This window comes from Pipistrellus kuhlii, unplaced genomic scaffold (genome assembly GCF_014108245.1).
Source record: "Pipistrellus kuhlii isolate mPipKuh1 unplaced genomic scaffold, mPipKuh1.p scaffold_m20_p_6, whole genome shotgun sequence".
NCBI classification, from domain to species: domain Eukaryota; kingdom Metazoa; phylum Chordata; class Mammalia; order Chiroptera; family Vespertilionidae; genus Pipistrellus; species Pipistrellus kuhlii.
The window spans coordinates 43569723-43592465 of record NW_023425562.1 but is presented as its reverse complement, the minus strand read 5'-3'; the positions used below and the strand labels follow the sequence as shown (position 1 = coordinate 43592465).

The window sequence follows — 22743 nt, the reverse complement described above, 5'->3', positions numbered from 1 at the left end:
AGGAGGGTAGCACCAGGAAGAGAAAAGAACAAAGACGCAGGGAGAGGAGACTGTACCCAGAGTCTCAAAGGCCTGTGTTTTCCTTCTTTATTCTCGTTTGCCAAACAAAAAGCTTTTTTTTGCCAGTTTTCGCCACCTACTGGTTGATGTTTAACAAAGTTCTCTTCATCCACCACCAATATAAATATTTCCAAAGTTTATGAAATTCAAAAAGAACTATTGGGTCGGCAAGTAAGTAATTGCGGATTTTTTAAAGAAAATCAAAGACAATTTTTTCATGGAACTAAATAACTTTATTCTGTAATGTATTGCCCATTTTGATCAATGACCTCTTGCCATCTTTCAGGCAGCATCATAATCCCACGTTCAAAAAACTTCTGGTTTTTATTAGCAAAAAACTGAATCAGGTACGATTTGACATCATCATCATTATTGAAATTTTTACCATTCAAGGAGTTTTGTAAAGATCGAAACAAAAAGTAATCAGATGGTGCAAGGTCAGGACTATATGGTGGATGTGGCAAAACATCCCAACCAAGCTCCATTAATTTTTGCCGAGTGACCAAAGATGTGTGTGGCCTTGCATTGTCATGATGGAATACAACACCTTTTCGATTTGTCAATTTGGGCCGCTTTTCTTCAACTGCATTGTTTAATTTCATTAGTTGTTCAATGTAGACATCAGAATTGATCGTTCGGTTGGGTGGTAAGAGTTCAAAGTAGACAATTCCTTTGTAATCCCACCAAACTGATAACAAAACCTTCTTTTGATGAATATCAGCTTTTGATGTTGTTTGAGTTGGTTCACCTGGCCTGCTCCACGATCTTTTCCGCTTGATATTGTTGTAAACAACCCATTTTTCATCGCCAGTTATCAGTTGTTTTAAAAATGGATCATTTTCATTACGTTTCTTTAGCAAATCGCAGCTGCTAATGCGTTGCGTTAACTGTGATTCTTTCAGTTCGTGAGGAACCCATGTATCGAGTTTTTGAACATAGCCAAGTTGTTTTAAGTGATTTTCAATGCATGTATGTGATACATGAAGCTTCTCTGCAATCTCACGTGTTGTACTGTGACAGTCCGAATTGATTATTGCTTTGATTAGGGCGTCATCAACTTCAACTGGACAACCAGAGCGTTTTTCATCTTTGAGTGAAAAATCACCAGAACAAAATTTGGCAAACCAATTTTGACACTGCCGTTCTTTTAAGGCTTCGTCACCATAAACAGCACATAACTTTTTATGAGCTTGCGATGCGTTTTTCCCTTTGTGGAAATAAAAAATCAAAATATGACGAAAATGTTCCTTTTGATTTTCCATTTTTCAACGAATGCCAAACGAAAACTACAAAACAGATCAAAAAACTTTTTTTACTGATTAACAGCTGAATAGCCAACTATCAAATAACAAAATGTGTTTTACATTTGTACTACGTCTGCAAACCTAAAAATTCAACTGAAGCCATATATGTGTGAAACCCGCAATTACTTACTTGCCGACCCAATAGTCTAATCTGGATATTCTATCTCATATTTAATATAGATAAGATGAGAGAGCTAAAATATAAAACATGACTCCAAACCATTCAGGCAAATGGAAGTAAAAATAAACCCATACGCAAAACAAACTGACTAGAGAGAGTAAAATCAAGTAGTCCCATAGTCTTCACAAAGGGAAAAATAAACTGCTTAAAATACATTTCACAGACCTAGATAAACAATCTAAAACACTAATTTCCAATTTTGAATATTTTCTAAATTATTGTTTCCAGATTTATTGAAATAGAGTTGGCATAGTATTTTATACATTATTCTTATGCTAAATAGTGCCACACTCTTTCAGAGAGTTTGCATGCTTTGTTGCAATAATGTTACTAATGACTAATATAGATAAATACTAACAGTAATATTCTTCCCAATTCACCTATGCTCCAGTGTCTTCTGCTGTAATAGTGATTACATCTGAGTTGTCTGCTCCGTGCTCTCAAACCATCCTTGTCATCATCAGGAAACCTTTGCCAAATCTAAACCAACAAGCTTTGGTTTAACCTAGAAACCCACCTGGCTAATTTATAATGGGTCCTAAAACTCAAAACATGTTTATAATAATTAAGCAATAACCTTTGAAACTAGGCAATTGAACAGCAAGCAGATCAATCATTCTTTGTGCAACTTTCATAGCAGCAAACGATGCTTACTTCGGGTTTACAAAGGAAAGCACCGGAAATTCACTTGTAATTTTTTCCTTTCAAATTAATGACTGCTTTTAAAGTGAAATAAAGTAAAGAAAAAACTTACACTTTTCAAATGCCTACTGCTCTCATTGGATTGAAACTGCACTAACAGAACCAAACAATATGAAGCACCATGGAAGTGAGGAGTTAACAATTAATTTACATTCTTAATGTGCAAAAAAACAAATGTTATTCTCTTTGCTAGTAGGCACAGAGCACAGTATCTCCCAGATATTAATTCCTGATGAACAAGAGTACTTACTGTGTTTGATTCCTAAGGTTGGCATGACAAAATACCACAACCTGGGGGCTTAAATCCAAAATCAAAGTGTGGGTGGGGCCATGTTGCCTCCTAAGGCTCCAGGAGAAAGGCCTTCCTTGCCTCTTCCAGCTTCTGGTGGTGGCTGGCAGACCTTGGCTTGTGGCTGTATCACTTGTCTCTGCCTCTGTGGCCATATTTTATCCTGTGTGTCTGTTTTCCCCTATTGTAAGCTCACTAGTCATAGTGGATTAGGACCCGAATAAACTCATCTTAACTTGGTTATTTCTGCAAAGACACTATTTCCAAATAAGGCCATATCTATAGGTAGTGGGAGTTAGGACATCAACTTGTTTTGAGGGCACACAACTGAACCCATAATATGCATCCAATATGATACTTTTCGAACAAACCAGGGTTGTTGGGTTTTTGTTTTGTTTTTTAATATATTTTATTGATTTTTTTTTACAGAGAGGAAGACAAAGGGAATAGAGAGTTAGAAACATCAATGAGAGAGAATCATCGATCAGCTGCCTCTTGCACACCCCTCACTGGGGATGTGCCTGCAACCAAGGTACATGCCCTTGACCGGAATTGAGCCTGGGGCCTTTCAGTCCACAGGCCAGCACTCTATCCACTGGGCCAAACCGGTTTCGGCCAAACCAGGGTTGTTTATTTTAAGACCCGAGGATTCAGCAAATTTTGGATTTCAAGAGGAAACCATGATCTTTCTAAAGCTGAAATCTGGCCATTACATGTTTCTGCTTAAAGTTGTTCAGAGACTAAAATCTCAGCTCCTTTGCATAATGTGGCCCAAGCCCCCACCTGGGCACCCTCCCACTTTTCTTTCTTCTTGCAGCTAAATTACCTTTGTGTACTTCCTGGACTATCCCAAGACCTCTCATGTCTTTTGCCTCTGCGCCTCTGCTTGTCTCCCTGAAATACACCCAACCTCACGGCAAATTCATACCCATTCTTCCAGTTTCATCTCCCCTGGAAGACCACCCCTGACTTCTCTGGGGGACCTGATCTCACTTGTACCACTAGAAGAGCTTTTGTACAGAGGATGGGAACTTAGAAGTCAGAAAAAAGGGACTTGAATCCTCACTCCTTCGCTTAATAGATGTGACCTTACGGGAGTTCCTGTGCCCTCATTTGTAACACAGGGATATAAATGGTACTACAGTAGCCCCATTTCACTTACCCATAGTCAAACGAGGCCCAAAATATTTAATGGAAAATTCCAGAAGTAAGCTATTCCTGAGTTTTAAATTATGCACTGTTCTGTGTATCGTGATGAACTCTCTCGCTGTGTTGCACCTGGGAGGTGAATACTCCCTCCCATTAGTCACTTAGTAGCCATCTTAACAGATCACGGGTCCTGGTGTTGCAGTGCTTGTGGTCGCCACCTAATTTTATTTAGTAATGCCACACTCACATAACTTTTATAGCAGCAGATTATTATAACTGTTCTATTTTATTACTAGTTAATGTTTTTAATTTCTTACTGTGCCTAATTTATAACTTCAATTCAATCATATGTTATAGAAAAACCATAGTATTTATAGGATTTGGTACCATCTGAGATTTCAGACATCCCCTTGGGTGTCTTGGAACATATCCCCCTGGAATGATGAGGGACTAAGTAGTCAGAAGGATAGAATATGATCAAGTGCTCACAACAGTGACTGGTTACTGGTTATGTTTTCAACCTTAGATATTTACATCTTAATAATAACTACTGTCCGATCCACAATGTTAATTTCTGGCATATTTTATCCACTAGGGCAGTGATCGGTAAACTCATTAGTCAACAGAGCCAAATATCAACAGTACAACTATTGAAATTTCTTTTGAGAGCCAAATTTTTTAAACTTAAACTTCTTCTAACACCACTTCTTCAAAATAGACTCACCCAGGCCATGGTATTTTGTGGACGAGCTACACTCAAGGGGCCAAAGAGCCACATGTGGATCGCGAGCCGCAGTTTGCCAACCACAGCTCTAGATTATACATCATTTGAGAGCAGGGACCCTTTTTCCTCTGAGCATTCCAAGCCTAGAATACTGCCTGCTATTCAGTATTTGTGGCATAAATTTCAGAGGCCCCAACCAAAGCAAGAATGGTAGTGATCCTCTTTCTTCAGGAACCCTCAGAGGGGAGGGAAAGCAAGAAATGTGTCCCTGGTTTGTGCAGCGTTATATCCTCCTGTGCCCGGGTACTGAGCTCATTGTAGCCACTTAACAAATATATGTGAATGGGAGAAAATGGAAGTTATAAAATCTGAGATTTAGGAGTGAAGAGAAGACTTTTTTTTCTTTTTAAAGGTCCAAAAATGAAAATTATAGAAGTGATACTGTATACCACTTATGTATATAAATTGCTTAAGTTTAAAGAAAGTTAAGTTTGCAAATCAAGATATCCAAGGAATCTCTTCTCATTGTGACCCAAATTTTTCTATCAAAGGACTAAGAAAATATGAAGGCATGTTCTTTTACATATCAGTATTTTATGCCTTCAGCGTCTGGAGATATTTCATTATTGGATTATGAAGGTTTAAAGTATAGGAAATCAATGTATCTCTATATATAAAAGCCCAAGTGACCGGAAGACTGGATGGTAGCTATGACATGCACTGACCACCAGTGAGCAGATGCTCAATGCAGGAGCTGCCCCTTGGTGGTCAGTGTTCTCCCATAGCTGGAGCGCCACTCAGCGGACAGATGGGCACCAGATGCTGGGCTCACAGCTAACAAGTGCAGCTGGGGTAGTGCGAGCCTCTCCCGCAGACACTCCCTCTGCACACCCAGCAGTGGTGGTGGCAGGCTCAGCAGGCCGGGATGAGTGGGAGCATCGCAGTGTCCAGCCCAGGCTCAGGTCGTCCCCGGCAGCCTGCCACTTTGTGCACTACTTTGTGCTGTGCAGGATTGATGAGGACAGTGGGCTGGAGTCCAATGAGCTGGCAGGTAAGGCTGGGCTGTGGAGGTCCACTGATGCCCACAGGCTAGGCTGAGGGACTCCACTGCTGCACTATTCCGTGCACCAAGAATCTAGTTTTTTTACATAAAACAATTACTTAAGAAATTGACTAAATTCCACACTTAGTTTTACTCATATATCCCATACCGGAGTTACATAAACACACAACACATTTGAAACAAGAGCCCATATATATCAAGTATTTAACTCTGAAAAATCTTCTCCTAAAAATGATAAAAATCAAGCTTTGTCAAGTATTTAAAATGCAAGGTTAGAAAACCTTATGGAAGAGGTTTGTGCTTTGCTTAAGTGTCTTTTTGAAAACGCAAATTTCTAGCAAAGTAAGTTTTTAAATCTGCAAAGTTAATTCACCATTTATTTTTTTGTTGGGATTCAGAAATACAAGGTATGAAAATTAGGTTACAATTCTGCCGCAAAAACTTCCAAAGTAGCAAATACAAGATCTTGCATGTATCAAAATAGCCCTGCGCATTCTTGAGTCATTGGAGCCCTGGCCGGGTGGTTCAGTTGGAGAAACAGCATCCCAACACTAAAAGATTGAGGATTCAATCCCCGATCGGGGTCTGTGTGGGAAGCAACTGATCAATGTTTCTCTCTCTCTTCCCCTAAAATCAATAAAAACATATCCTCAGGTGAAGATTTTATAAATAAAAATAGAGAAATAAAAAAATGTATTTAGAGTTGTGACATCAAAATGACTATTGTAAAATGGCTATTATCTTCCCTACAAAATATCAAATCTTCTATGACTACAATGAACTAAAAGAGATTTAGTCTAGAAAATGGAAGGTTATAATTAGTAGGTGCTTTTTAAAGCTAAGTTAGTAAGAACTAAAATAAATAAGAAAGATACAAAGCATCTTACGTCCAAAAGTACGAATATTTAAAGTGTCCTCTAGTGAGTAAGACAAGTTTAAAATAGAGTATGATGTAATAAAATTAAATTTGTTGATGATATAGTTCAGTAAGAAAAAAAAATTACTGTAGTTTCGCCTTCTAGAAAAACAATGACATACAATTCTTTGAATCTTGAATTGAAGCAAAACTGCTACCGAAGTGCTTTTGTCATCTGAATATTGGAAGCAGTCTCTCAAAGTTTCACTTTGATATATGACTTAATAGAATCCAATAAAGATGTATAACTCAACATGAGTTTACAACTATCACTGTAAAGAGGCCATCATTAACATTTTTTCTTCTCTTTTCAGCTATGAAAATTAAATTTAAAAATAGAGAAAGAACAATTCACTTTTGTTTTTGTAAAAAAAAAAAAAAAAAAGAGGGGGTGCTCTCTCTCCAGGGAGCACACCCATGCCTTTTCCTTTCTCTCCCCACAGCCCCTCACCCAGGCACCGTACCATTAGCTTCCTCATTCCCAGCTCCAAGAGCCCTTCTTTTACCTCTACAACTTGTTTCCTAAAGGAATTACTTTGTCTACCTCAGTAATTTACCCAATAAATATTTTCTTATAGTTTGAAAAAAAAAAAGTGTTTTTTATACCTTTTTCAATTATGAAGGGCCCTTGAACACATTTTTAGAATTTCTATGGCTGAATGACATTAAACATTTTAAAATACATATACTTGCAAATATTATAATAAAATCACAACCAACCTAGCAGAGACAGGCACTTCAGAAATGAAACTCACATAATGAGCTACTGCTGGTCAGAGAGAACCAACATTTCAACAGAATTATAATTAAAGTCCTGCCAGAGGTAAGACTTATCCACTTCTAGGTACAATAGAAAGAGCTGAGTCAATGTGATGCTGCTGCTGCTGCTGCTGCTGATGATGATGATGATGATAATGAAGAAGAAGAAAAAGAAAGGAGGAGAAGGAAGAGGAGGAAAAGGAAGAAAAGGAGGAAGAAGAGGAAGAAGAAGAAGAAAAAAAAAAAAGAAGGAGAAGGAGGAGGAGGAGAAGAAGACGGAGAGACGAAGATGAAGAGGAGATGAAGACGAAGACGAAGAAGAAGGCTGTGTAAAAAAAAAAAAGTTGTACAAGAATTGAGCCAAAAAGATTTTTAAAAAAACACACCAGAATTTGCTTTGTGATATTTTCATGTTTTAGGTGATTGTAAAGGTTTACAGACCTTTGCAATGATGCTGCTTAAATGTCCACAGTCCTTTCAAATCCCTTCAGGTCAGATTGTTTCAGAATTCACAATTCTTCGCATTGTGAACATGTAAGATAAGGAATATGCTGGATGTTATGAAACATTTGCACAGAATCTGGGACAATCCCTTTAATCAAACCCATGGACATTCTTTAGGCAAAATTAAGGAAATCCATGAAATAGCATGAGTAAAAATTATAGTTATCTCACGTCGGTTCACAGTAGGTTTTACTATCAAATGAATTACGGCACCAAATTGAGAATGATAAGAAAAGCACCTTCGTTTTCAAAGCTTTTTTGGATAAGGACTATGGGCCTGTGACGTCACTGGCATGGTGATCTCCACACCTCTGCTCTCGTGCCTGAGCTCCACTGGTTTGGGACATCATCTCCCACCACAGACAGGGGCTTACATAGTCCAGGCGGTGGGTCACCTGCAGTCACAGTACTGTCTATGAGGACACCTTGAGAAATGAATACTGAAATAATGAGTATTATTTACTTTTATTAAATGAGTTACCATCTAGGGCTAGATTTCCACATAGACCGGCAGAAGGTGCCAACATGTGAGGAACACTTATGAGAAAAGAATAAAATTGAGAAAAGTGGAGATTTGAATGTAACTGTTTTCTTCACATTAGGAAAATCCAGCTCTTACTCCACTTCAGAGTCTGCACACTATGACTCCACAGTTTGCAGACAATGGTTACTTAAGACTGGAAGATTCCTGACCCCACAGGGGCAACTTCTCCCATCAAATGCACTTAAATCATCCCAAGCAACGTATCCATTAAACAGTAATTCCTTCTGTCTTCTCACATCTTGGTTAATAAGACCCCATGGATTAGAGCAATTAAACATGTTACTTTTTCCAAAAAAAAATCCTCACCTGAGGACATGTGTAGAGAGAGGAAAAAGATCAAACCCACCACCCAGGCATGTGCCTTGACTGGGATGGAACCAGCAACTTTTCGATGCACAGAGAAGGCCGACGCCCAACCAACTGAGCTACTCTGGCCAGGCAAACATCTTACTTTTTAAAAATCAAGTCAAGAGGCTCAAAATCTCAAGAGATTTTGCTATTATTTTTAAATCTTTAATCTTTTTCAGTGTGTGTGTGTGTGTGTGTGTGTATGTGTGTGTGTGTTTAACAATAAAAAAAAAATGTGCTCATCAAAAGCAGTGGTCTGCTCTAACCGAAGTGAGCTGGAATGTGCTCTGAAGACGCATACTGTGCGAGGAGGGGGCGTCACGACACGATGAGAGTGATTGTCCTTCCTCACGGAGCACAGTGACAGGATGAAGCAGGTCCCGCTGGCTAAGACTTCTCATAGGCACTTACTGTGGACATCCACTGAATGAACAACACACCCGTGGTCTGGAAACAGCATTCACGGGACACGAGTCTCCAGAGCTGAACCGCACGAGTGGGGACAGCATTTCCTGAACATGTCCTTCCAAGAGAACGTCCTCAGGGTTGGCGCTGGTCCCAGGAAAAATGGGGTGGACATCTTATTTCAAAAACAAGTATCTTCAAAATCAGCTTTGTGGTCCAACTTTTTTCTCTTAATGAGTGAAATTTAACTATGCTATCACCAGCCTTTCTTAAAAGCTACATATATTGATACACTACAAGATGAATGCCACACTTTGTTTTTCTCTCTGTTTTATGAATTCATGAATGAATTGAAAAAGTCAAGTGAAAAAAATTTAACAGGTCTTTTTTCTTTTTTTTTCTTTTACAAAAATATTAGAGGAGTATAAGCAAAACTGGAAAGGAAGAGATGAGCAGAATAAACTACAATGGAATGAAACTTCACTCATCATGGCTAGTGAAAAAAATTGTAAACGTTTAAGCTTCTAAAATTTTATTTCTCTTCAAAAAACATTTTAGGAAGCTGCCTTTCCCCGTGAGTGAAAAATGAGAAGTGCCCGAAGCATCTGAATCTAAAGAAGAAAGAACTGTTTTTCCTACTGGAAAATGCCTACCTCCTTCCCTTCTCTTCCCTTCCCTGCCCTCTCTCATCCCCCTTGGAGTTTTACAGGATCAAAGAGCGAGAGAATCCACCAGGGTCCACCAGCAAGCAGTGCGGTGAGCCAGGGACATGATTATGCATTCAGACTCACCAGCAAGGTGTAAAACTCATCTTGAATAAAATAACACTAAATTAAAAAGGAAACAAAAAAGGCCCCAGAAACCCATAAAACTTGCCTTTCATGGAAGGTTTAAAAAGTCCTCACAGCATCTTACATGTCATGAAGTACATTCCTGGACTTGATCTCCATGGGAGAGAAAAGAATAACTAGAAAAAATATAAATGGCCACCTCTGGAATCCTGATCTCCACCCCACTCACACCTATTCCTTCCCATACGGTCATCACAATCCCAGGCCTGCATAGCATTAACCATATCATATAGAGTTGAACCTCTACCCCCTCACTTGCAGTCAGGTTGCCAAAGTCAGCTGGTCCCATCTGCCATATTCAAAAGCCATACACAAGTGTCCACGGGCCAAACACTGGGTCCCCTCCAGCAGCAAGCTGCTCACATTATTTAGAAATACTCTTTTTCCAAGGTTTAGGCAGTTTTGTCTGCAGTTCCATATTTGGTTCTTTCTATCATGCAGCGACGAATTATGTTGTCAAAACTTCCAAGGTAAAACAAAGAGATCATACGGAAAAGGCCCATGGTGACCACCTGCAAGATAAAGGCAGACCCGTGAGCTCAGCCAACAGTAACGTACAACAGCTTGTTTCAACAGATTTCAGGCTGTCTCTAATAAATAGTTTCTGAGCCCCATCTTCTAATCTGCTGCAAGGATAAGTATAATGAACACTTTGTTAAGTGTCGGTAAAACACCGAGGACAGAAGCTGTCTGCTCTGCATCACTGGATACGCAGGGCCTGCCAGATAAGTAACAACAGACTCTATGTCCAATTAACAAATTCAAATTAAACAAAGAACAAAATAGTTTGTCCCCAGTAGTTTTGGGGCTCCAGTAGTTAGGGAAAATTCAGTTCAGCATCTCAGATACCCAAACTGCAACCGAGGGTTTTCAGTTGAAGATGTATGTTCTGATCACAAAGCCAGACCCTGTGCAGGTGCTGAGAACAGACACGGTCCGGCCCTCAGGAAGCTTACTCCCCAGTCGGAAAGATGGTCAGCTAGAGAAAGACAATTACTGTTTCAGAGTTAAGATGGTAAATAACCACATCTGCTAACTTTCACTTTTTATTCTAAAAGACTCACTACCAATCCCCTCAAAATGGAATTCTTGAAAGGCATAAACTTGCAAAGAGAAACATTTTCAAATATACAAGGTCTCAAACAATCTGCCTCCTACACTCTCTTTTTTCAGGAAGCTACTAGAACAAGTAAACAGCCAACATGAGGGGATAACAAAGAAAGGCAGAGTCATGTGATACAAGAGGTAGGATTCCATACAAAATAGAAGCAGAGGGGCTTCCGGGGTAACCATAAAGGGAGTAAGGTGTCAGCTATGCAGACATGGGGGCAGCCAGTCCTGATGGCAGGTTCCAGAAGAAATTCCTTCCAGAAGGTGAAACTGACAGGTTATCTGATATTTCTTAGCAAAGATAAAGATTGTCATTATTAATAATACATAAAAATCATAGATTAAAAAGACCCATAGTAGTTTCAGGGAAAACAAAAGGCTGTACAAGAAAGGGGAATTAATTATGTATATATTACATAACTTGGCTGTGAACAGCATTTAAAAAGCCATAAAGAAAAAACGGTTTGGCTCAGTGGTAGAGCGTCAGTCTGCGAACTGAAAGGTCCCAGGTTCGATTCCAGTCAAGGGCATGTACTTTGGTTGCAGGCACATCCCCGGTGGGGGGTGTGCAGGAGGCAGCTGGTCGATGTTTCTCTCTCATAGACGTTTTTGGCTCTCTATCTACCTCTCTTCCTCTCTGTAAAAAAATCAATAAAATATATATATATATATATAAAAATAAAATAAAATAAAAAGCCATAAAGATGATGATCCTAATGCAGATGTAACATCACAGTCCAGGGAATAGAAATGTATCAGGAGTGGAGTTCAGGACAGATATAGGCCGAAGCTTTGGATCTGACATCACTTGTATAGACATGGGAGGATGGACAGGTTGGCCCACAGAGGACAAGCAGAATTCATGTATGGGATCCACCCAGGCATTCTAGAGTCCATGCTCCACGCCAGGCACGGGCTGTGAGGGAGGCAATGTCCCAAAACATTAGGGCACGAGCATGTCCTCAGAGAGCTTACCTCTAATAGAATGCCTATGTCTGAGAAGGAATCACAACATCATGTATATATAACAGAGAAGAGAAGGATGAGGAAAATCAATAGTTAACTCACTTGGACTCTTTATCTGGATGTGGTTACTGAACCTAATTTAGTCCCTTGTTATAAACTATGCATCGGTGTGGGCAGCCCCGGCCCAGGCTGCCTTCCCACCCTCTCCTTGTCCTCCATCCACCTGCCATATCCATGGCGTTGTTTTCCATGCTTGCTTTACACAATAGTAGCCTCACTGTGCTATCAGTCTCTCCCAACAGACTGTAAGCCCCCTGGAGTTTACACCTGATTCTCCAGCAGGAACGCAGCACTGAGCACATCAAGGAGCAGTTGACTGTTTGCATCCTGGATGAACTATAACATCTGTTCAGGTGGGGATTGTGTTGAATCCTTAACTTGCATCTCCCTAAGCTACCTATGGCCTGACTCATGTAGAAAAGGAGTTCTAGCCCAGCTGGCATGACTCAGTGGTTGAGTGTTGACCAATTCCCGATCAGGGCACATGCCCTGGCTACAGGCTTGATCCACAATAGGGGGGGGGGGGGGGGGGCATTCAGAAGGCAGCTGATCAATGATCCTCTCATCATTGGTATTTCTCTCTCTCCCTCCCTCTCCCTTCCTCTCTAAAATCAATTTTCCAAACACTTCAGATCATAGAACCCAGATTCACTCCTCCACAGTGGAGACAGCATTTTCTCTGTATCTGCAGAGTCCAGCACAGAAGACTTCTTCCCAGTCTAAATTCCTCGTTAAATCTTTAACCCATTTCCCAATGACTTATTCCTGGTAGAGGAAGAGAAAAGGTTGATACTTTAAGAAAATTTTTTCACATGCTCAGATCAAGTTGATAAGTCTTCCTTTATTTACCCTTTACTCATTGAGAGTTAATGAGAGGTGCTGTCTTTCTGTCCATCTGTCTGCTGGCAGAGGCACAGCTTACCTGCTGGAGCCCTTCGGTAATTGAAGTTACTGGAGACATTCCGCAGGTCAGGGACGAGAGCATGTACCCATCTGAGCCAATGGAACTGTTAAAATTCCCTTGCTGAACAGAAGAAAGAGAAAAGAAAGAGGCAATAGTAGTTACTAATCAACATGTCAGGAGCACGAAACTATGTCCGTTTACTTTCCGTAGGATGAGAGGGTAACAAACCATGTGTTGCAGCTCAGAAACCAATGTAGTTTTGGCAGTGGGACTGAATGGCTAGATGGGAGGTTCTCAAAATGTGGGTCAGTTCATGGGCCATGGGTGCCCATGGTGGGGCAGGGGAGTGGTTGTCCACGAGGACAAAATGATTGTCATAATAATACCAGAGTGTTAATGGCCTTTTCCACTGAGTGACATCTGCAAAATGCTGGCTCATTAGCAGAAACCATATTAATAGTGATGTCTCTCCACCACCACACACACTGGCCATAATACATCCACAAAGAAAATAGAAATTTTGAAAAATCTTGTAAAATGTTGAAATGTCAGTTTTACTTCAAAATGGCCTTGATAAGGCAGGAAAATGAACTATTTTATTAAATTCCAACCCTTGAGGAAATGTCTTCTTGATATTCTGTGTAACAAAAAGGGACGTATGTGCACAGCTGTGTGCCAAACCCGAGGGGCTGCTGCCCTGAAATAAAGGGCTTAAGTCTTGAAACTTGTTTTTTTCATGGAATACCATTTTTAGATGAAAGAACCATTATCAGACCACCTGTGGTTATTCAAGCTCAGTCTTTGGAAGATATTTGGTGGAAAATTCATGATATGGACAGTTTTTGTGGCCAATGTTAAAATCTGAGCTTTCCATTAAACTGTCAACTTCCTGGTATGTGAACTTTCACTATATAAGATCAACAGTGACATTAACGGATGTAATTTCTTGGTTATCTCAGGGAACCCATATTTTCCAAATGACTAATGCATGACATTCCCAAATCATGAATGCGTACAAAGCACTCAAAGTGCAGAGACCAATGGGCTTTAATGCAACAGAGAACAAAAAGTTCATTAATTGAGTTTCCGATTCCACATTGCAACTAACCTTTAAAAAAAATGACTATTCATCCAGTTTGGGTTTAATACTAAAAATGAATGTCCGCCATGATCTGAAAAACTTACAAAATGCCCCTCCATTTCTAACTACACATGTGTGTAAGGCCAGATTTTCTTTATATCCTTCATTCAAAACTACATATGACAACAGACTGAATGCAGAGCAGCTCTGAGAACCCAGCTGTTCTCCAGAAGCACAGACATTGGAGACTACCAAGGGGTAAATCAAAGTCTCTCGTCTCACCAAAGGTTTGTTCTGAGAATTATGGGTGTAAAGATGTAATATTAAAACGTAACAGGCTTATTACTGGTTATTTTAAATGAATTTCTACATTAATATTTTTTAAATTACAGTTTCCACTTCAAATATGCCAAATATAATCGATGTAAACCAAAGTTCTCTGAAGTTGTTAACCAGTTAGAGTATAAAGTGGTGAAGAGGTGAAGAGAGTTGAACACCACCGGACAAAATGAATCCTGCCAAGATACAAAGAGTGTCTGAGATCAGTAAGATCTTTAAAAACATGGAGTGTGTTTGCTCTGAGTTGAGATAAGCAGGAAAAACAGAGTACGAGGTATCCTCTTTCTGTGCCTCTGAGCACAGCAGGGCAAAGTTCTCCCAACGTCTGCATGTGTTTTAATAGAGTTTGAGATTTCCCTTATTCTGACACATGGCGTCCTGACACATCTCATTCCAATGGTCCCCGAATTTCCTAAATTCAGTGTGGGCATCAGGTTTACAGACATCCCTCATAATTGGCAGTCTTTCGGCCTTGGGGAGTCACAGGAACGGTGTCAAAAGCCTACAGCACGTGCACTGTCCTACTAATCAGCCTGTGGTTTCTGAAACTGGGAACCCAAGCTCATTCGGAGGGAATCTGGGCTATAAGGCGGAAACTCAGGGGAGCGGCAAAAGACAGTTCGCACAGAGGACGAACTGTTGACTGTGCTGCTGGATTGCCCTAGCAGGAAGGAGACAAAAGCTCCGGACTGCACTGAACCCCACTTCCAACTGCACTGAACTCCAGTTCCAGGCTCATTGGGGGAGAGACTAGACTGTCTGGTAGTGGGCGAAACTCCAGGGCATCTTTCTCTCAGAGGTGCTTGCAATGAAGATACTTTTTTTTTTCTTCTTAACTACAAAAAAACTCAGTAGCCCAGATGCACATCCGCTAGGTTAATGGGGATGACCCAAGAGCTGGCTGCACTTTCTTATTAGTGAACATTTGGGAAAAGAATTCTGGGAAGCAGGAAGGTGAAAGAAAAAGAGTCTGGCAATAAGATTCTTAAAATAATCTGGAACTGAAAGTCCTGTGGAAAAGAAGAAAGAAGGCAGCAAGCCATGTGATGTTTAGGGGCCGTGTTGACCCACCACAGAAAAGCCTCCTTTTCTTGTTAAAGAATCAGCATTCCTAGACACACATTCAGGTCAGTCTGTCCTTAGGTTAAGATATGTCATTCATTTCCAGAAGCCTACTTATTAACATGGAATCACTAACATGTCTCAGGGAAGAAAAGTAGAGTCCCATATTAGATGTGATGAATCTGACTGACCCAAAAGACACAGTAATTTATGTTCTGAAATAGGCCATGGGACAAATATCTTTTCAGAAGCACACAAGCTATTAATAAAGAAAACCAGGACAACTTACTATGGCATCTTTAACGATCTGTTTGGCCACTTGCTCTGGTGTGCAAATAGACGTGGTCTCTGAAATAAGACGAGTTTCCAAAGGCTAAAGGGGGAAAATAGACACATCAATACCATTAATTTTTTTTTTTTTTCATCAGTCATTCTTACACAGCTCCCCTCCCCTGGTTTATAAATCATTCCAGTTTTCTACCTTTGAGTAGATTCCTATTTTGAGAATTAGGTCCATCTAGTCTACCTGGTCATTGTGTAAAATTCAGCCAGTAGCTGAACCCAGACAAGGAGGCCTTGGTGTGGGGTCTCGGCTCCATCAAAGCTTGAATGAGAACAAATCACTGGTGCCGGACCAGAAACGCCCCCTCTTTGAATCCTCGCTGCTGGCCAGCCCGCTGATGGATGGTATTTGTGCAGAGCCTACACTGGGCGCCCTGAGTGAGTTCGCTCTTATGACCTGCATCTCTGTCCTCCCAGGGCCAGGGGAGGGCTGGCACCTGGGCAGAGTTGAGATCCTTAGCAGAGACAGCAGCAACTCTGTCCAACACCGCCGCTGTTTCTCAAAGGACCTGCAGAGGAGGCAAGGAGGAGACTGGAAGATAAAATATTGTGTGCTCGTTATTGGGTGAGTGCTTCAGAACCCCAGATCTTTGCCTTTTGTTAAAGGTCCAGCTCAGTTGTCCCCAAGGTCAAAAAGTCTTTCCTGAACCCTTAAGTAGCAAAAATTTCTCTTCCCATCTTTAAACAAATCTGCCTTAATATATATTATAGCTACTTGTATATTTACAACTTACTTCCTAAGCTCTTTGTGGATAGAGTCCCCCTCCCTCTCCCTTTTTTTTTGGGGGGGGAAGGGTCTTCTTTGTGGCACACACACACTCAAAAATTCTTTGAAGGGGAATTTCAGAAGTTTCAAAACTGAACCTTTAAAATGCATGAAACTGTGAACTTTATTTACCATGCAGGCTTAAAGAATTAAAATTAAAACCAGAGATCATAATAATCTGGCCACTCAGTGTATATTCATTATATTCTTAAAATAGAAAGGCACCTCTCTTCAAAAGGCCAGCAGCGAATTAAGAGAAAAACCCTTTTGAAGGTGTCATCACTCTCATTCATTCTTCCAGACCATCAGGCTCTGAAAACCACATGTGGCTAGATACACATTAGATTTAAAAGCACTATGGTGCCCTCTAAAGGGCTAACAGACCATCACAGGATTTGATTTTCCCCAAGAAGTTGGCCCAACATTTACTTTAGTGGAGGGAAAAAAAAACAAAAAACCAACTTACTAGTAACATCAAAATAAAGTCTTCACAGGGAAATCACCTGTCAGCGTTGGCTTCACACTAAGAGACTGCTTAGCAAATGCTGCAAATCTGCTTAGCAGACTCCCTGCTTATTTTAAAACAGACATTTGGCTTAAATTTACTTCTTTGAAATAGTCACTTTAAAAGAGGCAGAGCCAAAGAGAAATGAAAAAAGCTTGCAAATCATAAACACCTTTTAGCAAATGCTAGTATACGGTCTATGGAGCATAAGTGCCCATTTTTATGCCCTGGAGCTTCACAGTAAGCATTCACAGAAAAGGGAAGAGAAGCCAGGCCGGTTCAAGGCGATAAGTTCTGATTGATTCCTTTCTTCTCCACTTGATTCATTTGCTCAGTGACTACTATGTGCCAAGGCACAGAGGAAACTCCTTTGCACAAAACCCAAAGATCGATTCAGCTCAGGGTATGATCCTATATATACTGAGAGTCCTATATATACTATAAAAGCCCACTGGTGTCAAGCACCACGAAGGAATAACAAAGCCAGAGGATGCTGGCAGAGACGCAGAGGGCAGGGAAGTGACCTCTGTACAGAGAAGGGAAGGAATAAAGGAGTTGGCCATTCAAACATCCAGTGGGACAGCAAGAGTGAAGCCCGGAGGTGACAACAGGCCTGGCAAGCTCACAGAACTGAACTTAAGAGGAGAAAATGCTGTGGCCGCCAGATGGCAGGGTCCAGACACTGCGGGCCTTTATTATCATCGAGGCCTTTGGAGTCTGTTCTAGGCCTGGTGGGAGCCACCGGAGCCGTACTCTCCTGTACACAGCCACTACCAACATGCCATGTTTAATGTTAACTTTGAATTAGCTAAAATTAAATAAAACTAAAAGTTCAAACTTTCAATCCCACTTGCCATATTTGGATGCTTGGGAGCCATAATGTGACTAACCGTATTAGAGAGTGAAATGCAGAACATTTATGTCATTCTAGAACATTCTATCGGGCTGTGTTACCTAAGAGGTTTTGGGTCTTTGTGTGTGTGTGTGTGTGTGTGTGTGTGTGTGTGTGTGTGGTGTTTTTGTTTTTTGCATAAGAAGATTTTAAGCAGGGAAGTGACAAGACCCAAGTTAAGCTTTAAAAAGGTCACTAGCGACTTCATGAAGAACAGTTTGAAGGCAAAAATATCAGTGGCTGCCACTGTTAGAATGGTAGTGACATGTGCAGTTAAAAAAGAAAAAAATCAGGTCAGATTCTGGATATGTTCTGACCGTGGAACCAAGAGGGAGAATCAAGCTGGCTTCTCATCTCCACCTGAGCAGCCGGGTGAGCGTTGGGCACCTGGTAATGAGATGAAAATAATGAGGGGGAATGAGAGGGAATCAAAAGGTCCGTTTTGGAAATGTTATGTCTGACATGCCCATTAGACCTCCACAGGGACACAGTGGATCAGCAACCAGGTCTTTAAGTTCAACGGATAGAATATGGTTTTTAAAGAATATCATCTCATTAGTTAAAAATACAGGCTGTCCTCTCCTTCATACAGAAAATACCTTATTACCTCAATAAGGCTTCAAAGATTATTAGAAAAACTTGTGGCTTTTTAAAATATGGCTGCATTGTCCAAGATTTGGAATGGAAGTTCCAGAAAGTTCAGAGGCCTCTCTAGCTAGCACATAAATTGAAAGGAACTCAATTTTCTGACTGATAAAAATGGCCTGCGGGCTAAAGTGTGAAAAGAAAGAAAAAAAAATCAGAAAAGAGCTTTCCAGCATTAAAGACTAGCGTGCTTACCTTTGTTTTGTTTTCTTCTGCAAACCCAGGTGTGTCTGTGTCAGGCGGGTAGGCGACGGTGACATAGACATTGTATGGCTTCACCTGTATTTCAGAAACAACCGTTATTCCTTCAATAAGCAAGACACACTTTCATGTCCACCTCGCCAGCTTGCATTGGGCACTAAGCAGACATACAAAATGAATACTGCCCTGATTTTCTCAAAGGTGGCCCAGACCAATAGGCAGTTCTGCAAGAGCAGAACCACTACCCACTGAGTCAGGAAATGTTTAGAAATAAAGACAAAAAGCTCTTCCTAACATCCACTTCAGAACACAGCTGGTCCCAAGGTATGGTCATTCACCTCCTTCTTCATCTCTTCCCTCCCTCTGGTGTCAGTGACAATCAGGCAACGCTTGGTTTCCCCACCCTCCGCACGCCTAGGTCAGATCCTCCACCAACAGAATGCAAATCTGTTTTCTTTCATGCTGCTTCTGAGACTCTTACTCATTTCATCAACCAAATATGTTGAAGTCATTCAGGTCCTTTCCACTGTCCTTCTAGCAATATCCAGAGGCAGGTCTAGAACTACATGCACCTTAGAAATTTGCTTCTTCAGGGCTCCCTGTGCAGCCAGCCCTGCCTAGAAGGGGCTCAGGAGTCACTTCCTCCTTCACAGAACCGGCCAATAGGAATCTTCCTTCTGGTGGAATCCCACACCCCCACCCCAAGTCCAGCCAAGCACCTTCCCTGTGGACACCCTCATCCCTCATTTACACTTAGAAACCCTTCCAGCTTCTCTTCATAGCTCCCTCCCCCACCTGGAATTCCACCTGTTCCTGGAATGGTGCAGAACATTCTTAGGCTTGTTGACCTCACCACCATACCTCCACACTTAAACTTCCCCCAATAATTCCAGAAAGTTTTTCTGCTGGCCAGGTGGGATACACCCTTCCTAAAGCTCTGCTCCACCCTAATTCTTAATGACTCTAAGGTTCATACCATCAAAATCTCTGCCATGACTCGTTTGCCATTGGCTCAGTGTTTGGTCCCCATGAGTTGGAAGTGGGCAGACAGCTGGTGGTAAGGTTAGCCACTGTGTCTTAAGGATGCTGAATAAACACAACAGATCTGCCTAATGCAACAGACTCCGGGAGCACCCCAGGGTCCTTCTGTTCATTGAGCCCTTTTTCTCCCTAGATCCCGCCAGGAGCACAGTTCTGAAGTCTGTGGGAGAAGCTATAAGGGCCCAGAGAAACCCACAGACAGAAGGTCCTCGCCAGCCAGCCTGGGAAGAGCAATAGCAAAGGTGACATCTCTGTTGTTTGGGCTCCAGTGCACCTAGGGCATAAGAGCTCTTTCACTCAGCACAGGCAGGGCATGTATCTTCAAGGCCATGCTACCTCCTAAGTAGCTCTGGATTTGGGCCAGGTGGTGAGGTTGTTGAGCAAGCAAGTTCTCTTCCACTTGTTTTTAAGACTTCCACTTCTTTTGAAAAACTCTCCCGTGGCCTTACCCGTTGTGCACAGACCAGAGAATACACATGTGGGATATAAAACTGAAAGCAACAAAGACAAACAAACAAGCAAACCAAAATGCACAAACACAGACAACAGGATGGTGGTTACCAGAGAGAAGGGCTCCCCTTCTAGCAAAGGGAAAAAAGGGTCAAATATATGGTGATGGAAGAAGAGCTGAGTTTGGGTGGTGAGCACACAATGATATAGATGATGTACTCTTGAAACCTATATAATTTTATTAACCAATGTCACCCCAATAAATTTAGTAAAAAAATAAAAACTTGTAAAAGTCAATATGTGGTCATTAGTCGCTATAAAGGCTGATGTTTATGGTTCAAATGTGGTCACTTCTGGGCTGCCCTTCTCCCCAACAATAAGGATGATGGCACATAAGCCAATTAAGACAGCATTTCAAAGCAGTGTTTCTCACACTCAAAGTCATGGCTATGCTCCCAAATAATTAAAACAATCTTTTAAACAGTGTTTCAAAATGTGGGAAGAGTTGGGTCAGAGGGACTGAGTAGGGTCAGAACAAGCGATGAAAAGGAGAGCCCCTACTTTTCTTTTATTTAGTCTCTGCTTCCCCCAAAAATTAATATAAAAAATTTTTGAATGATGAATTTGTACCTGAGACTGATTTTTTTTTTTAAAGATAAATGCAACAAAGCAAGCTTTCAAAGATTAGTCATTGTACATAAAACATTTCTAAGGCTCAGCTTTAGTTTTGGTGGAGTGGACAGGAAGACATAAGAGTTAAACTAAAAAGGATTACACAAAGTACGTAGCGTAGTGTTTAAGCAATTCTATAAGGGCTGTTTCATTCATAGAAAACACTGCCACCTTGGCCACATAGATTCAATTTTCCAGGTTTTAAAAACACAACACTGGAAGTTTGCAGGGAAATACTTGTTTTGAGGTATGTTCTATGAATAAACTTCTAGATTTGGATTATTGAACTTATTTCCCCCAAAACCTATTCTTCATGGTACAGGTTTACTTCATTTTAGATTCTGTTTACAGGAGGACATTTTTAATGGAGTCCAAATACGGACAGAAGTCAAGCTGACTGGCAAGTGGAGGCCAGCTACTTGCAGAGTATGAATCACTCTGGTCACAAAGAGGCTGCAGGGACTCTGCACCTGCTACTGACTTTGCCCTCTTCTTTATGACCATCTCTGCTCTACTGGAAGTAAAACCAGGTCGCCCACATTATACACTTTGCCCTAAATTAGTGAATCTTGAGGTGGCTCCACAAGACACCATGTAGGGATAAAAAGCCCTGAGCACATCATTTCCAAAATATCCCTCTGTCCAGAACAACAGCTAGATGAATCAGGCCACTTCTGATCTGAATCATAGACGCATCTTCCACTGTTGGACAGAGGCAAAGGCGGAGCCCAAAGCATGGTCTTTGTTACTATTTCGGTACAAAGTCACACGTGGCTTTGAGCAACTCCATGAACTTCTTGAAACTCAGATTTCTGATCTATTTGGGTCGGCAACTAAGTAATTGCGGGTTTCACACATATATGGCTTCAGTTGAATTTTTAGGTTTGCAGACGTAGTACAAATGTAAAACACATTTTGTTATTTGATAGTTGGCTATTCAGCTGTTAATCAGTAAAAAAAGTTTTTTGATCTGTTTTGTAGTTTTCGTTTGGCGTTCGTTGAAAAATGGAAAATCAAAAGGAACATTTTCGTCATATTTTGCTTTTTTATTTCCGCAAAGGGAAAAACGCATCGCAAGCTCATAAAAAGTTATGTGCTGTTTATGGTGACGAAGCCTTAAAAGAATGGCAGTGTCAAAATTGGTTTGCCAAATTTCGTTCTGGTGATTTTTCACTCAAAGATGAAAAACGCTCTGGTTGTCCAGTTGAAGTTGATGACGCCCTAATCAAAGCAATAATCAATTCGGACTGTCACAGTACAACACGTGAGATTGCACAGAAGCTTCATGTATCACATACATGCATTGAAAATCACTTAAAACAACTTGGCTATGTTCAAAAACTCGATACATGGGTTCCTCACGAACTGAAAGAATCACAGTTAACGCAACGCAATAGCAGCTGCAATTTGCTAAAGAAACGTAATGAAAATGATCCATTTTTAAAACGACTGATAACTGGCGATGAAAAATGGGTTGTTTACAACAATATCAAGCGGAAAAGATCATGGAGCAGGCCAGGTGAACCAACTCAAACAACATCAAAAGCTGATATTCATCAAAAGAAGGTTTTGTTATCAGTTTGGTGGGATTACAAAGGAATTGTCTACTTTGAACTCTTACCACCCAACCGAACGATCAATTCTGATGTCTACATTGAACAACTAACGAAATTAAACAATGCAGTTGAAGAAAAGCGGCCCGAATTGACAAATCGAAAAGGTGTTGTATTCCATCATGACAATGCAAGGCCACACACATCTTTGGTCACTCGGCAAAAATTAATGGAGCTTGGTTGGGATGTTTTGCCACATCCACCATATAGTCCTGACCTTGCACCATCTGATTACTTTTTGTTTCGATCTTTACAAAACTCCTTGAATGGTAAAAATTTCAATAATGATGATGAT

General features: G+C 40.8%; 1 protein-coding gene across 7 annotated transcripts in view; it reads right to left on the bottom strand.

Annotated features, from left to right (window-relative positions):
• Positions 1-8763: 8763 nt before the first annotated feature.
• Positions 8764-22743, bottom strand: part of KDSR (3-ketodihydrosphingosine reductase) — a 30133-nt gene continuing 16153 nt past the window's right edge. The window contains exons 7-11 of one of the 7 annotated variants that reach the window (XM_036417469.2): positions 18667-18750; positions 15611-15694; positions 12858-12959; positions 10163-10311; positions 8764-9095 (exon numbers count right to left, since the gene is read on the bottom strand). In XM_036417469.2, coding sequence (XP_036273362.1) covers positions 10192-10311; positions 12858-12959; positions 15611-15694; positions 18667-18750 — 390 coding nt within the window. In that variant the 3' untranslated portion in view covers positions 8764-9095; positions 10163-10191. Of the gene's footprint in view, positions 9096-9176; positions 10312-10796; positions 10904-12857; positions 12960-15610; positions 15695-15802; positions 16196-18666; positions 18751-22743 lie in introns of those variants that run through there. The other 6 variants (XM_036417468.2, XM_036417471.2, XM_036417467.2 and 3 more) reach the window with 6 other exon arrangements.